At 43.1% G+C, this 14,828-nt stretch overlaps 2 protein-coding genes and 1 long non-coding RNA gene across 3 annotated transcripts; all 3 read right to left on the reverse strand.

Moving 5' to 3' along the window:
• Positions 1,086 to 2,999, reverse strand: LOC8072717. Its single transcript, XR_002447908.1, has 2 exons — positions 2,732 to 2,999; positions 1,086 to 1,449 (listed from the first exon to the last, which is right to left on the reverse strand). It is a non-coding gene; the product is annotated as an uncharacterized LOC8072717 (long non-coding RNA).
• LOC8072718 (serine/threonine protein phosphatase 2A 57 kDa regulatory subunit B' kappa isoform) lies at positions 4,795 to 7,809 on the reverse strand. Its single transcript, XM_002440659.2, has 2 exons — positions 6,358 to 7,809; positions 4,795 to 5,410 (listed from the first exon to the last, which is right to left on the reverse strand). Exons 1-2 carry the CDS (start codon positions 7,441 to 7,443, stop codon positions 5,042 to 5,044), a joined length of 1,455 nt encoding a protein of 484 aa, XP_002440704.1. The 5' UTR covers positions 7,444 to 7,809; the 3' UTR covers positions 4,795 to 5,041.
• LOC8072719 (auxin-responsive protein IAA15) lies at positions 10,692 to 14,064 on the reverse strand. The gene is made up of 5 exons (XM_002440660.2): positions 13,537 to 14,064; positions 13,214 to 13,407; positions 12,993 to 13,107; positions 11,369 to 11,430; positions 10,692 to 11,247 (listed from the first exon to the last, which is right to left on the reverse strand). Exons 1-5 carry the CDS (start codon positions 13,752 to 13,754, stop codon positions 11,228 to 11,230), a joined length of 609 nt encoding a protein of 202 aa, XP_002440705.1. The 5' UTR covers positions 13,755 to 14,064; the 3' UTR covers positions 10,692 to 11,227.

Raw genomic sequence — 14,828 nt, forward strand, 5'->3', positions numbered from 1 at the left:
TGTGAAGATCGAACTGAACTGACACACTTGGATTCTGTGGATAAAAGTTCGATCGCTCTAGTGCTAAATCGATGAATTTAACATGCATCACGATAAACAAACCCAAAAGCAGTTCTCTTCTCTTCTCCGGCATGCGTCCGTAGCTTGCATGCATGCTAGCAGCCGCTTATTTTATTCCCTTTGATCTGAACCATCTGCAGCAGTCGATTTGAAGAGTGACAATCATGGTTTTTTTTTTTTAAGATCAGGAGGGGCAAGAAGCACCTACTGCAGCATGTATTGAAAATAAAACCCAAGTAAAATTACATAAAAAACGGTGGTAGAGTGAGCAAAGAAAAAGGGCTAGGGAACTAAAAAGGGAAAACTGAAAAAAAGAAATGACCAAACTAAAGGCCTCCAAGTTAAGGTAGATTGTCTATCCATTCTTGGATTCTGGAGAAGTATTTACTCTTTACCCTGCATAGGAACTCAGCTCTGAAAATTGTTTTACACCCTTGAACAGAAGGTGGGATATGTGGGTGTTTCTGCTCATCCAGATTGCCCAGCAAAAAAGAATGATGCTTTCCATAAAGAAACTCTGGTTGATCTGTGCTCTGAGGAATTCTAGGTTTTGCATTGGTTGCATCCCAGAATTGACAGATAGGTTGATGGATTGCCAAGCTTCAAATGCAAATTGGCAGCCGATAAATAAGTGTTCAATTGATTCTTCGACAATAAATAAGTGTTCTCTTATAACAAATCAACAAACAATACTTTCAGTCACGGCTTTTCAACCATGCATCTATGATATTTATATGAGTCAAACTATATGAAATTTGGCCAAGTTTATTATAAAAATATATTCTACAATTAATCTTATAATACTTATTGTGTAAGGAGTGCTACTATTTTTAATATAACTTTAGTCAAAGTTTAGATTTTTTGACTTCTCGAGAAGCAAGAATTCACATTCTTTTATGGACAGAGTGAGTAACAAATAACAAAGGCATAAATGGTGTCCTGCTTCTTTACACCTCTAGGCTCGTGAATCAAATTTTTTTCGTTGTCCCCCTTTTTTTTCCTGCATCCTAAAGAAAGACAAAAAAAAAAGGTAAATCTTCATCATCTCAATAGTGCAGTAATTTCAGTTTGATACACATGCGTCACACTAAATTCATCTGACCAATATGCATACAACAGATTTACAGCATTTCACAAAGCATTCTCAAATGCAAATAAAGATGCACACACAACACGATTACACATCCAGACACTAATGCATTTTTAGTGTACGTGCATATAAGTACAGCATTTTATTTGTGTACGGGACAGCTAGCATTGAGGCAGCATCTCCACGATGATGGATGCCCATGCATGCCGTCTAAGCTGAACTAGCAGCAGCAGCAGATGGCCTCGAGGCAGCACTCACAGGTCTCGTAGCAGCAGAAGCAGCAGCACGCTGTGAACAGGCTAAAAAGAAGAACAAAGCTCCCATTGTTAACTGAAGTTACGTAATTAGCCAACAACTTAGTCACAGTCTGAAGTAAAACCTAAATCATTAGCTCTACTGAAACTGAAAGTCGAGAGGATAATTGTTCCAATAGAAGCGATGTGAATGAAGGACAACATCACATCTAGATGAAGGCAAATGTCACATGAAAATGACCAGCAACCACCAAATTGACATTTCCCATTTGATCACATGAGCCAAAGGCACTACAGTGTAAGGTGACTTGTGGCCTTGTGGGTTGGACCTCGCTGTCATCGATTTATAGCCTAGTAGGGGCCTTGAAAATGACAGCCGATGGACCCTTCCTCTGTTTGGATCATGATAGGCTAGGACAGATGCTAAACGAAAGGATGAATCGATGTGTCGAAATAAAGACTCCAAAGAAGAAGAAAGGTAGCATGTCATGGACTCACATGATCGAAAAGGAGTGTAGCACCTAACTGGAGACAGAGATTTTTGTTTTGAACAAGAGGAAAGCTCATGACAAAAATTTAAAAAATATTCGATGATTGAGCTTATTCCCTCCCTCAGGAAGAAGATTTGAAGTGGTTTTCTTAGGGGAACTGTATGTTTCCTTCCATCCAAGGTTTGCTTTCGAAGGGATATCTTCCTAGTTCATGTTTACTCAATTGTTCTGGAAACCCCAAACCATACATGCTTTTCTCTTTTGAAAACTCAAGCCACTTTTCAAAAACATGAGCATAGTATTCTGTAAATTGTTGCTGAATACCAGTTTCCAATTCCTAAGCAGGTATGCCTAACTCAATATCAAAGCAGAAAACTAGACACTGTGAATATTTGATTTCTACGAAGAGTATAAGGTGTAATTTGCATATGACTTCCAAGTTTGATCTTTCCAATGTATAAGTGCGCATGTTAGGCTGATTTTATGACACAGAAATCTTCTTTGTAGTATTCTCCACACTTTACAGTATTCAGAGAAATATTGGCGACTGGTTGAATCCATATACTTGTGAATTATTCTCCACACTTTTTTTTTATCCAACTAAACCAACCAATATTCTGAAACTTCACTCCAGTGACCTTTTAATATCAAGTCTCGATATAAGATTCTTCCTTCTTTTGTTTTCCAAAGGAATGAAGACAAGTTTCAGAGTTCAAAGCGTTTTTAATTTTCATCATGGTAAATATGTTAAAAAACACTACAAGAAAAAAGAAGACATATATAGCAGAGTAAGTGTAATCGAGAAGAACAGAAACAACAGAAAGGTTAGCGAGTACCATGCATATAGGCAGCCCTTCTCCTCATGGCGCTTCTGAACATGACCGTAGTAGGACATGTCCTGCGCACTGGGAGGATTATACATCTTGCTCACTATATGGAGATCGCCGTTCAAGTATCTCCAATTTGCAAGGACAGAAGAGAAAGGGATCTAAAGAAAGCAGGGAGCTGCACAGAGGGTCTGTTAGTTGTCTGTGTGGAGCCTTCAGCCTTCTTTATAGGGTTTTCAGCTCCAGCTAGCATATGACCCTTTTTCCAGGCACCATCCCAGTGCCCTGCGGGGTAAGGAAAACTTGACCATGAAAGCAATATTTTGTGCCAAGTGCTTATATTAATCAACCATGCTTTGTTATTTTTATAAGCGAAAAAATCAATTAATGGTACGAAACATGATTGTTTATAGTTTATAGAATATCTAAAGTGAAGTCGTGTTCTAGAAAAAATAAAGCGCATTATAACCAGCGTAACTATTTCAGGATTCAGAATTTAAATTTTTCAGATGCTTAGAGATACTTTTCTTTAGGATTGGAAATACTTTAATTGAAGTAGTAACTATTAAACCTAAATTTCCAAGCAAACCCTTCACGAATAGCTAAATCTCTTCAGTCGATAGCCAGACAGGTCACATCAGAATTGGATGGAAACAAATCCACACAGATGGAAGGATGAACAGCCTTCCTCGTGAGTATATCCATCTGGCTGAAAGTCTGCACTAGGATCATAGCTGGATGGAAAATGATGATCTGATTTTCTAGTGAAGTGTGGTCCCTCCCACATTCACTGACAGGTGGTTACACGAGGGACCATGCTTGTTATCTGGACCAACTGCCATTTCATTTAAGAGTGCAACATCCACTGATCTGCAATGACAAAGCAAGGATGAAAGTCGCGCTGGAGAGTTTTAGGAATCACATCTAGAAAAGTATCTCTAAGAGTTACTTTTTATGGGTGAGCAATATGTATGAACCTAAAATTAGATCAAGATCAAAGATTTCTGACACCTGTATTAAAACCTATCTCTATACAATAATTAACTCGATGTTTTTTACTTAATGCAGATTTACCCATCCAATATTAACTGGTGGTCTGGTGCTATTCTGGTAACTCACCTTCGCTGAAGATGAAGCTGGAGAATGGATCTTGATATGAGCCTGGAGAGTGAAATTTGAGTACTCCCAAGTCCCAACCTTAAACATGCTTGAGTTAGAAAATTCACGATTTCATACTTCCTAACTTAGGGGGTGTTTGGGACTGCTCTGCTCTATGTTTTTCAGCTCCGCTCCATGTTTTTTAGCCAAACGGTTTCAGCTCCATGCACTCAGTTCGAGAAAAAAGAGTAGAGTTGTGAGAGCACCTAGAGGTACTCCACGAACTCCAGTTTTTTGTGGAGCTACTCCACAACGGAGTTTATGGAGCAGAGTTCGTGGAACAGTTCCAAACACCCCCTTAATTAGATAAAAGTTATTAAACTAGGGCTCGGTAAACTATTAGTGACATAAATGGTTTTTTTTCAGTTAAATCTAGTGAAGGCACCATATTTTGAGCTAAAACCAATACTCTAGTTTCATGAGAAACAAGAGTGGAAAGTCCGCAATTTGAGCATTTATGATTCGTTAGCCTAGTTTTACCATCCTAACTAAATTCGCTTTTAGCTTGGTAGGCCCCAAATCTATTATGGCAGAATCTGGATGACATTTACCATGTTGAATACCTTTAGGCTTTATCACTGTTCACTGCTATTTTGTACCTAAAAATTGCATGGTTATTTCCTCGTGTCATGGACCAAGGGCAAAGAAGTGATGGTGGAAATATTAGTTAGGAAGAACTGCTCATGTCATGAATTGACAGGACTTACAATTTCCATGAACAATTCTAGTTGTGAGATTTCTGATCCCTTACAAGTAGAAAAGGAAATAAAAAACATTTTACTTATCAAATCGTGAAAAGTGGTATGTTCAGCCATCAATCCTGACATTTTTGTAGATAAATCAGAACCCAAAAGATTAAAAAAAAAACACACATCAATATGTGCATGATATCAGCTATTCAGCTCCAGTGGAAATTTTCCAAGGAAACACTTTTTCACCCCCTCCTGCCAAGTAGAACTGGGCATTATGTTGGGACAGAAAGATATGACCATAACTTGAGAGTACACCAAAGAATCAAGCATTCATTGTCAAACCAGCAACTATTAATTACAGACTTGGCACAAGGGGCTTACAAAGGCAACAAAATTCCTTGCGCAACACCAAACACCCATACCTAGCTAACAATCAAGCAGTATGAATTACATCTGAGACCATGATTAATCATGTCATAGTGGGAGCTACCAGAGGAGCAGATGTAGGAGGAACTGCAAACCCAATGTCTCCGGTTACTGGATGAAATGCAGCATTCCTCTCAAGGTGCTCCCATACAAGCCTTCTTCGCTCCTCAGATGCAGCTCGCTTCTTTTCCTCCTCTTGGAAATTGGTTTGACAAGCCAACAGCAATCTCTCATCCATGTCTAAGAACATTTTCCTGACATTCATTGTAACATTTAGAACTGACTGGTTCCAGTGCCAACGGGCATTCCTCTCCAGAGCTGGATAGATGATCGGCAGGATCACTTGACGATTTTGGGAGATCAGGTCGAACAAATGTTCATTATTCCACAGGAATAAGGCCCTTTCAGCAACCTGTTACAAACAAAGAACATTTCTAAGTTTCTGCTAGACTTTAGTGTTCAAATTATAAAAGTAGCGACTGGTTTTGCCATATTGTTGCATCGTGTTTAGAGATGTTATGCTGTGCAAAGCATCCTCCAAAGCACTTCTCCAATGGATAGCTAGAAAAACAAAATTGCTTATAGATTAAACTTTCTGGGGAATTTACTTGGGATTATTATCATTTGATTTTGAGCCTAGTACATCATAGCTACACCCAATATGAGGCTATTTGTGATCAAAATAGAAAAAATCATTTCCTACAAAATAAGAAAGATATGTTCCTGAACCTGCACATTAATCACATCATAAATTTTAAAAGGTAAAAAGGCTCTGTATTGCTAATCTTACAAGTTGGATCACCAATGCCCTTCTTTCTCATAAAATTCCTCTTGAATGTTTTACCCTCTAGGGAGCAACTAAGAAGCTTTGGGCTTCGGGCTTCCTAGTTGTCCACTAGAGGGTAAAATATATTTATGTTGCATTCCCAATTTGGGATGTACTGCTATTATGTACCATTTTTCTTTTCAAGTTAGGTGTGGCCCAAATATAAAACCTTGTGGATTGAAATGACTACGAAATTTTCCTCACCACAGCTTGATGCTTCATAAATTCTAATTGGCTAACTCAGCCATGTTGTCCTGTTTTTGTTTCTTGATAAAATACCCCACACATGCATGCAAAACAAGTAGTGAAAATCTCATTTAGATCTAACTATCAATACTTCACAATTTCTAGTCTTCCAAAGGAAAACAGACAGAGATGAGATTAACCCCTTGGCTACTAGTTTTTTTCTTCTACCTAAGGCTAGCCGCCATAGTGGACATACTTGTCAACAAGATACACTAAATAAACATATACAAACACTATCCGATGTTCAAAAGACAGGCTCAAATCAGTATTCAAGGAAGAAATTTTACCTGAAAATGGGAGCTATTCAGGCACTGCGCGATCCTGCGGAACAAAGGAACCACACACTTCTGGAAATCTGCCATTTCTGTCAGCTCCAGCACCTCCTCCAACTCGCCTAAGAACATCATCTCCTTCTGACTGTTCGTCACCGGCCAGTACTTCAGAAGGCCTCTGATAACAGTCCCTGTGAGCTTTGGTTCCTTCTCAATAAACTGTGTAATGCAGTATGTCAACTGTGGCAAATATACTCCAACTGTCTTTGGTTTGTGAAGTGGAATCAACGCCTTCCATAGAAACAACTTATGCTCCTCCTTCAATGGCTTTGCAAAGCCACTAATCACACTCCCAAACACCTCCAGTAGCTCGGCAATCCCATTGTGGTGATCTGTCTCGAACACAAACCTATAGAAGATGTTGCTCACAGCCTTGCGAATGAAGGGGCGATTGCCCATAAATTTCCCATATATCCTGTGCAGCACTGTCTTCAAGCATTCCCTCTCCCTAGGATCATCAGAATCGAAGAGGTCAAGAAGCCTAGAGATGAAGGAGTTGTCCATGTACTTCCTAGCAACCTTGACATCGACGACCGGGGACATGACGAACCGTAGGAGCAATTCATACACGACCTGGAGGTGGTACCACGAGGGGTCAAAGAACGGCTCGTCCTCGTCGGCGGCGGCACTGGCACCAGAGCGGAGCTTGGGCGGGAAGACCCTGAAGAGGTTGATGGCGAACATGCGGACGCAGGCCGACAGCATCGCCTCCGTGAGGGGCTCCTCGGCCGCAGAGACGCAGTCGACGAGGGACACGAGCACCTGCCGCTTCCTCTCCACCTCCGGCGAGTCCCTCCCCCGCTCGGCGGCGAAGTCGAACACCACGCAGCAGACGTTGAGCTTGCGGAGGAACACGTCCTCCCTGGTCTCCGCCCCGGACGGCGCGGGGAAGGCCGCCGGCGACGAAGCGCTCAGCTCCGCCTCCGCCCCATTGGCGGCGCCACGCGACGACGGGGACTTCGCCGGCGGCGAGCCCCCGCCCCCGGCCCCGCTGGATTTGGGGGACTTCCGCGAGATCTTGCCAAGAAACTGCTTCCACATGACGGCAGGAGACCGGCGGCGCCCACCGCTAGCATCAAAGACCCCGGTTTCAGGAACCCATGCCCGGCCGAGCCACGGACAACTACCGACCACCCGCTACCGACTCCACGAAAACTGAGCGGCGAATCTTGCACGGCAAAGAACCCGTGCGGCGGCCGGACCAGCGAAGCGGAAGCGCTAGGGAAAATATCCCGCGGTGGCTGGTATGGAAGGGGCTCAGATCCGGAGGCGACGCGCGGCGGCCGCCACCATGGATGGGATCTCGGGGAGAGGAGAGGAGAGGAGGGGGGGCAGAAAGCGCAGAGCTTTTGGAGTTTTGGGCGGACTCGCAGTGTGGGGGAGCTCGAGTTTACAGCTTGGTGTCGGGTCGGCGTACGGAAGACGACGAGGGTGGTCTGCTCTGCTCCACCCATCTCATTCTCAGCCGTCAATCTCCGTGGAGCGTGATGTATCGACCGTTGGAATGTGTCCACTTAGGTTTGAATTTTACGAAGAAATGTCTTACTGCCGAACATGGTTTACCTCAAACCGACTAGAAAATTTGAGCACAAGCCTTGTTTAGTTGCAGCCCAAATCTAAAAACTTTTTAAATTTTTCATCCCATCGAATTTTACGACACATGTATAAAGCACTAAATATAGATAAAAAATAACTAATTGTAAAGTTTATCTGTAATTTGCAAGGCGAATCTTTTGAACCTGGTTAGTCAATAGGTGGACAATAATTGTCAAATACTCCCTCCGTCCCAAATTATAAGTCATTCCAAGAATCTTGAAAAGTCAAAGTTTTTCAAGTTTGACCAAATTTATATAGCAAAACAATAACATTTTTGGTACCAACCAAGTATCATTAGATTCTTTATTAGTTATATTTTCATAGTGTACCTATTTTATGACATAAATCTTTATATTTCTTTCTATATTTTTTATCAAACTTGAAAATGCTTTGACTCTCCAAGATTCTTGGAATGACTGTGTGTTTTCTTCTTGTGCTAATGGGTTTGTTTTCCTGAGCTTATGTTCGGCTTGTAAAACACGGCAGCTGAATGACTAAGCCAACAGGATGAATTTATCTTTCAAATCTACCAACCATTCAGTAGTGTTTTTCTCTTCCAACAAATCAACGAACTCTTTGTAAATAAACAACGGAAATGCCAACCTTTTTTTTTCTTTTCCTTCCTTTACTTTAAGACAAAAAGGAATGAAAAGAAATGTTAGCCCTACATAAAACTGAGGCCTTGTTTAGATATACCCAAAAACCCAAAATTTTACAAGATTCTCCATCATATCGAATCTAGCGGCACTTGCATTAAACATTAAATATAAATAAAAAAGATAACTAATTGCACAGTTTACCTATAAATCACGATACGAATCTTTTAAGCTTAGTTACTCTATAATTAGACAATGTTTGTTAAATAAAAAAGAAAGTGTTACAGTATCAAAATCCAAAAAATTTTTAGATCTAAACAAGGCTTAATGTAAAGAAAAAGTTTACCACCAAAACGACAAGGCATCATGGACAGAACGTAGACATGGCTGCCACACCTATGCCCTAGCCACACTTGAGATTGAGAGGTCCTTTTATTTGATTTGTTTTTACATACTAATAGTTTATAATTTGTTTATTTATATCCTCGGAAGATAGGGAATGAAGCAGCATTGAGTTGCAGCTGTTGTTGGTCCATCGCTGCCGAACCGAGGCCTTTAGGCCGATACACCCAAAAATCCAAAACTTTACAAGATTCTCCATCACATCGAGTCTTGCGGCACATACATGGAACATTAAATATAAATAAAAAAGATAACTAATTATACAGTTTATTTGTAAATCACGAGACGAATCTTTTAAGTCTAGTTGCTTCATAATTAGATAATGTTTGTCAAATAAAAACAAAAGTGTTACAGTGTCAAAATCCAAAAAGTTTTTGGATCTAAACAAGGCCTTAGTTCATTCCGAAATCCAAAAAGTTTTCAAGATTCCTCGTCACATCGAATCTTGCGGTATATGTATGAAGCATTAAATATAGACGAAAACAAAAACTAATTACACAGTTAAATCGCGAGACGAATCTTTTGATCCTAGTTAGTTCATAATTAGACAATATTTGTCAAATAAAAACGAAAGTGATACAGTAGCAAAATCCGAAATTTTTTCGCAACTAAGGCCCGAGCAAAGCGGCGACGACAGCCAGCCCATTTCGACAGCTCACGCACGACCGCACAAAGCGAAAAAGGAGACAAAAGAAAAGAGGAATGAGCCGGGCCCGGCCCCGTGTTCTTGTGCCCTGCTGCGTCAAAAGCCAAATAATCTCTGGCCTTGTTTAGTTCCGAAAAAATTTGCAAAATCAACACTATAGCACTTTCATTTGTATTTGACAAATATTGTCCAATCATGGACTAACTAGGCTCAAAAGATTTTCGTCAATTTCGACCAAACTGTGCAATTAGTTTTTATTTTCGTCTATATTTAATACTCCATGCATGCGTCTAAAGATTCGATGTGACGGGAAATGTTAAAAATTTTACAAAATTTTCTGGGAACTAAACAAGGCCTCTGTTCATCCATCATGGCTGCTGACGTGGTAACCTGCATTCCGATAAGAAAAACAACAGAACACGAGGCCTGCAGCCTGATCTGCTTGATCAGCATCAGGCCCAGCAGCTCAGCACCGGAGTGGAATCTGTTTTCAGGGCACAAAGGCCTTGTTTAGTTCACCTAAAAATCAAAAAAATTTCAAGATTCTTCGTCACATCGAATGTTACGGAGTATTAAATATAGACGAAAGTAAAAATTAATTGCACAGTTTGCCTGTAAATCGCGAAATGAATCTTTTAAGCCTAGTTAATCTATGATTAAATAATAATTACCAAATAAAAACAAAAATGCTACAGTACCCAAAACCAATAAAAAATGAACTACATGGCCAAAAGTCGGTTTTTTTTTTTTCTGAAAGATGCAGCTCACCATGCATCATGTTTATGCAGAAAACAAGCTTGACAGTATGATGTTTATGCAGAAAGGCTTCAGCAGCACGCGCAAGGCCTGGTGCTCACGGGTCACGACATGTATGATGTATCCTTCACGCAGCGGCAATCACGATGTACATGTACACGACGCGGCCGACGCTGGCAACCTACCAGCCAAATGCACTACTACTATCTTCGTTTTGAGCCAACACCCAACACTTCAGGGCACAGTACAGTAGTAGTATTAGCTTCGATCAGAACTTGGTAAATCGGTATATATATGATCATAAATGAGATGTGGCTTTCTATACTGAGATATCGAACAGAGAGTCGACCAAGAGCGAAAAACACATGCTGAAAAGCCAAGCGGACCATACAATTTTTACAGCGTCCAAGACACAAAACTTGGAGCAAAAACCATTACACGACGCGCACGAGACCTACCCATGCCAGACGCCTTACCTGCATTGCGCATCACATGACATGATACGACGAGCTAGCAAAGCAACAGGCAAGAACAGGTGGGGAGCTCCATGTACCTGATGGCCTTATTCCCCGTATGACAAATAATATATGTGTGATATACTCAAAAGCATAAAAATCTTGCACATCTATATGACAACTATATATATACACCACGAACCCGGTGGCGCTACAGGCGGCTCCCAACCTTTTCTCAACTCATCAAAAGCATGCTGAAACCAAAACAGAAAGTAGAAGTCGATGGCTGTACACGTTTCTCTCTGATGCATGAAGAGCCTCACTGCCTCAGCAAGCAAAAGAGGCCATTTTCCCTTTGAAGCGGTGGACATGCTTCATTCAGCAGCTCTTGGTGCTGCAGAGAGTAGGAAATATTATTAGACTCGTCCAGTAAAACTGCTGGAGGCGATTGTGTGGTAGCGAATCACTACAACAGCTATGCAGAACGAGGTTCAGAAGATTGATATAGTACGAACCTAAGTTAACCACCTCAGAGCTTTTCATCAGACGGAGACGCTGGCAGGTTTCCACAAACATTCTGTAGTCAGAAATAGAGCAGGAAGGTCAGAATCAGAATCATCTAGGATGACTTGCTGGACTCAAAGTCTCCAACTTTGAGGGAATATTTTGCCCCCAAAAAAAATATATAGGAGTAGGCGTAAAGAACATATCCCTCAACCTCAAGCCATCTCAATGTTCCTGTGATGCTCTGGTTTGTTGAAATCTAACTAAAGAATGTACATGGAAAAGTAACAACTAGGTTCGAGGTATGCTCCAACTCCCTAGACAGGAATCTGATCTCCTAGACCTATGCAAGTAACATATAGCTGGAATCTAATGTTTGTCAAAAGCTATTGTGTACAGCAAAATAAATGATAGAGTACAAACAACGAAAACCATCAATTGTAACCTTAACTAAAAGGTTATGCCAAAAACAAGCAAACAGTGCAACCTCATCCAAAGGCCAAAGCAGTTTCAATCAACTTGATTCCTTCTTTTTATATCTATGCACATCCTGTTCTAATTGTGGTGAGACAAATACATCAAATCTATTCAAGGAGTCAGTTACTTAAGAAATAAGAGTAGGAAAGTTTGTTGAGCCTACTTATGTAAGAAAAACATATGATGCAAAAGAATCAGAAGAGGGGACTCCCATCATTAGGCTACTGGCGGCCACCGGATAAAAAAATTCAAATGGGGGCACCAGCCCAAATTGTAAACCGTCATGAGCAGTTTCCCATTGTCTGCCCACCCTTAGAAAGCTGAATAAATTGAGTTAAGCATGTGTTTGAAGCTTAGTCTCAGCAAATAAAGGGAAACAGATTGCATTTAGAATACAAACTAGTAACTAATGTTGATTACATTTCCTACCTGCTATTCACTTGTTTCTGCTCTTATTAGGTTATCAGGTTCAGGGCAATGCACTCATATGCCAGTGGAATTGGGTACAGAGTACATACAATACCAGATTTACAGGCCTTATCAGCTATCACACTGCCAACAATTTCAGCTCGAATATTTTGAGGCGGGACTCTAAAGATGTATCCCAAGAGGCTCCAAGATCCACAAGCCAAATTAAACTACAAGACAAGAATGCTAAATTCTATAGTTTATGGATTCAAGACCAACAGATACCGGTAAGGTCCAACCAATAACACAAGTGATATCTTGTAGCAGTGAGAAAAAATGGCCCATATCATGATTCCCTAGCCAGCAGTGGTCAGTAGAACACTTTGCCCACAACCAATCAAAATTTCCAATTTATCGGATTAAGCCTTATTTACGAGAGTGTCCTATACTGCCACCAACCAGATCGATCATTAAATGAACTTAATTTAACAACTTTTTCCGCAAACGCGCCTTGCACATGTTTCATTAAGGGGTAATTTCACTGTAAAAAAAAAAACTCAAATTAGCCTCCAAAAAGACACAGAAAAAACTATGGATTCCAGATTTCACATGTCACCACACTCTGATCCAACACTGCAGCAATCCATGAACCTAATTATGAGTTTATCTAGATGAACTTAAACGATTTGATCTTTATATTTGCAGCAGCAGATGTGAATTGTGATAATAGCACCCCGATTGAAAACTGACCTCCAGGGGACGTCCCCGACGAGCATCCAGTCGCCGTCCTTGTCCTCGTACGTGGGCACGTACTCTGCCCCGCTGACGACGTCGACGAGCGCCATCTCGTCGTTCCCCACCCGGCCTGCATAGCATATTTGCAGCCATCCATCATGCTCGATCAGGCAACAAGCAACAAGACACGGGAGAGAAAGTGAAGTTCCGACGGTGCAGGGTGCACACACACTTACGGCGGACGGTGAAGTGGGAGGTGAACTTGTCCTGGAGCGCGGCGAGCAGCTGGTCGTAGCCCGCGTAGGCCTCGAGGTCCACCTTGCGCTGGTACGGCGCGCCGGCCACGGCCACCTTGACGAACTTCCCCCTGCTGGGGAGCGCGGCGTTCCGCCGGTTCCGGCTCACCGGCGGCCACCCCACCACCTGCGCCCTTCATCACCAACCAACCAACCAACCCACCCGAAGGAACGAATCAGGCCCAAATTAAATCGAATCGACCGCGCGAAATTAACGAGCGTCGGCGTCGGTGCCTCGCGCGCGAGCGAGCGAGCGTACGTACTTGGGGGCGGGCGGTGCCTCGTTGGAGGCAGAGGCCCGCGGGGAGCAGCGGCCGGCGACTGGGGTGGAGGTGGAGGCGGCGCGCTTGCGGACGTCGGAGTCGGAGCCCGGGAGGCGGAGCGTGAGGGCGAGCGCGGTGTCCTCGAAGTCGAGCCCCGACGAGGACGCCGCGGAGGAGGACGACTCCGCCGTGGAGCTCCGCGCCGGGCCTTCCGACATTGGGCTTGGTCGGGTCGCGGTCGCGTGCGGCGGCCTCTCGTTTCCGTCGGTGAACGAGGCGGGGGAGCGGGACGGAGCAGGCGGGAGGAGGAGGAGAAAGTGGTTATAGTAGGTAGGCGGGGTGGTGTGTGTGTTTAATCCGTGCGGCGACGGCTAGTCGGGTCGCGCGACACGTGGCGCCCCGGGCGGGCTGGATGGTGGTTTTCGTGTGGGGCCATGCTGCCGGTTGGCCACCGTGCCGCTCAGCTCAAAACCGCTGCCGGCGAGCTGCAGCGCCGGGCGGTGGCGTGCTTGACCCGGGAGCGGGAAGGAGGACGGAGAAGGGGGGACCGGGTCGGGTCGGGTCGAGGGGACAGGCGATAAAGCGTGGCTGTACCGGGCTGTCGGGAACCTGTCTGTCCCCCGGTGCTTGACTTCCGCTGCATGCGATGCGATTTGCCGGCGTGGGACCGGACCGGATCGCTTGCCGGCCGCACCCGCACGCTTTGCACGAGGGATGAGGAGGGCACGGTGGGTGGATAGGATAGGGCCTTGTTTCGGTACCGTAGCAATTTCGTTTGTTTGTGATAAATATTATCCAATTATGGACTACTAACTAGGATCAAAAGATTCGTCTCGCGATTTCCAGCTAAACTGTGTAATTAGTTTTTGCTTTCGTCTATATCTAATGCTTCATGTGCGTGCCGTAAGATTCGATGTGACGGAGAATCTTGAAAACTTTTTGCTTTTTAGGTGAACTAAACAAGGCCTAGCTAGCGCTGCGCAGCGCACGGACCCGGAAAGTGGACCCAGCAGCAGAGACCCGTGTTCGTGGGTCCCAGGACGCCACGCTGGACAAGGATCCATCCACGATCCACCGTGTTTCCTTGCTTGCACCACTGCTGCAGGTCCACGGCATACCACGGTCCACGATTTGCTGGATTTAGGGGATGTTTGGTTGCTAGCCACAATTTGCTACATTTTACTTTAGGCAAGTTTGACTAAGTTGTCAAATGTTTGATTGACAACTAAGCTTAAGCATGATTTTTTTAGGCTTCACATGTCATAGATTTAAAAAATATGATAAAATTTCTT

The sequence above is a fragment of the Sorghum bicolor genome, chromosome 9, assembly GCF_000003195.3.
Source record: "Sorghum bicolor cultivar BTx623 chromosome 9, Sorghum_bicolor_NCBIv3, whole genome shotgun sequence".
Taxonomy (NCBI): domain Eukaryota; kingdom Viridiplantae; phylum Streptophyta; class Magnoliopsida; order Poales; family Poaceae; genus Sorghum; species Sorghum bicolor.

Coding starts and splice junctions, on each gene's coding strand:
- LOC8072719 (XM_002440660.2), bottom strand. CDS start 13,754: ATGTCGGAAGGCCCGGCGCGGAGCTCCACGGCGGAGTCGTCCTCCTCC. Junction 11,431..12,992: donor GTCGGGGACGTCCCCTGGAG/GTCAGTTTTCAA, acceptor TTCTGACTACAG/AATGTTTGTGGAAACCTGCC. Junction 11,248..11,368: donor CTCTGAGGTGGTTAACTTAG/GTTCGTACTATA, acceptor TACTCTCTGCAG/CACCAAGAGCTGCTGAATGA.
- LOC8072718 (XM_002440659.2), bottom strand. CDS start 7,443: ATGTGGAAGCAGTTTCTTGGCAAGATCTCGCGGAAGTCCCCCAAATCC. Junction 5,411..6,357: donor TGAATAGCTCCCATTTTCAG/GTAAAATTTCTT, acceptor TGTTTGTAACAG/GTTGCTGAAAGGGCCTTATT.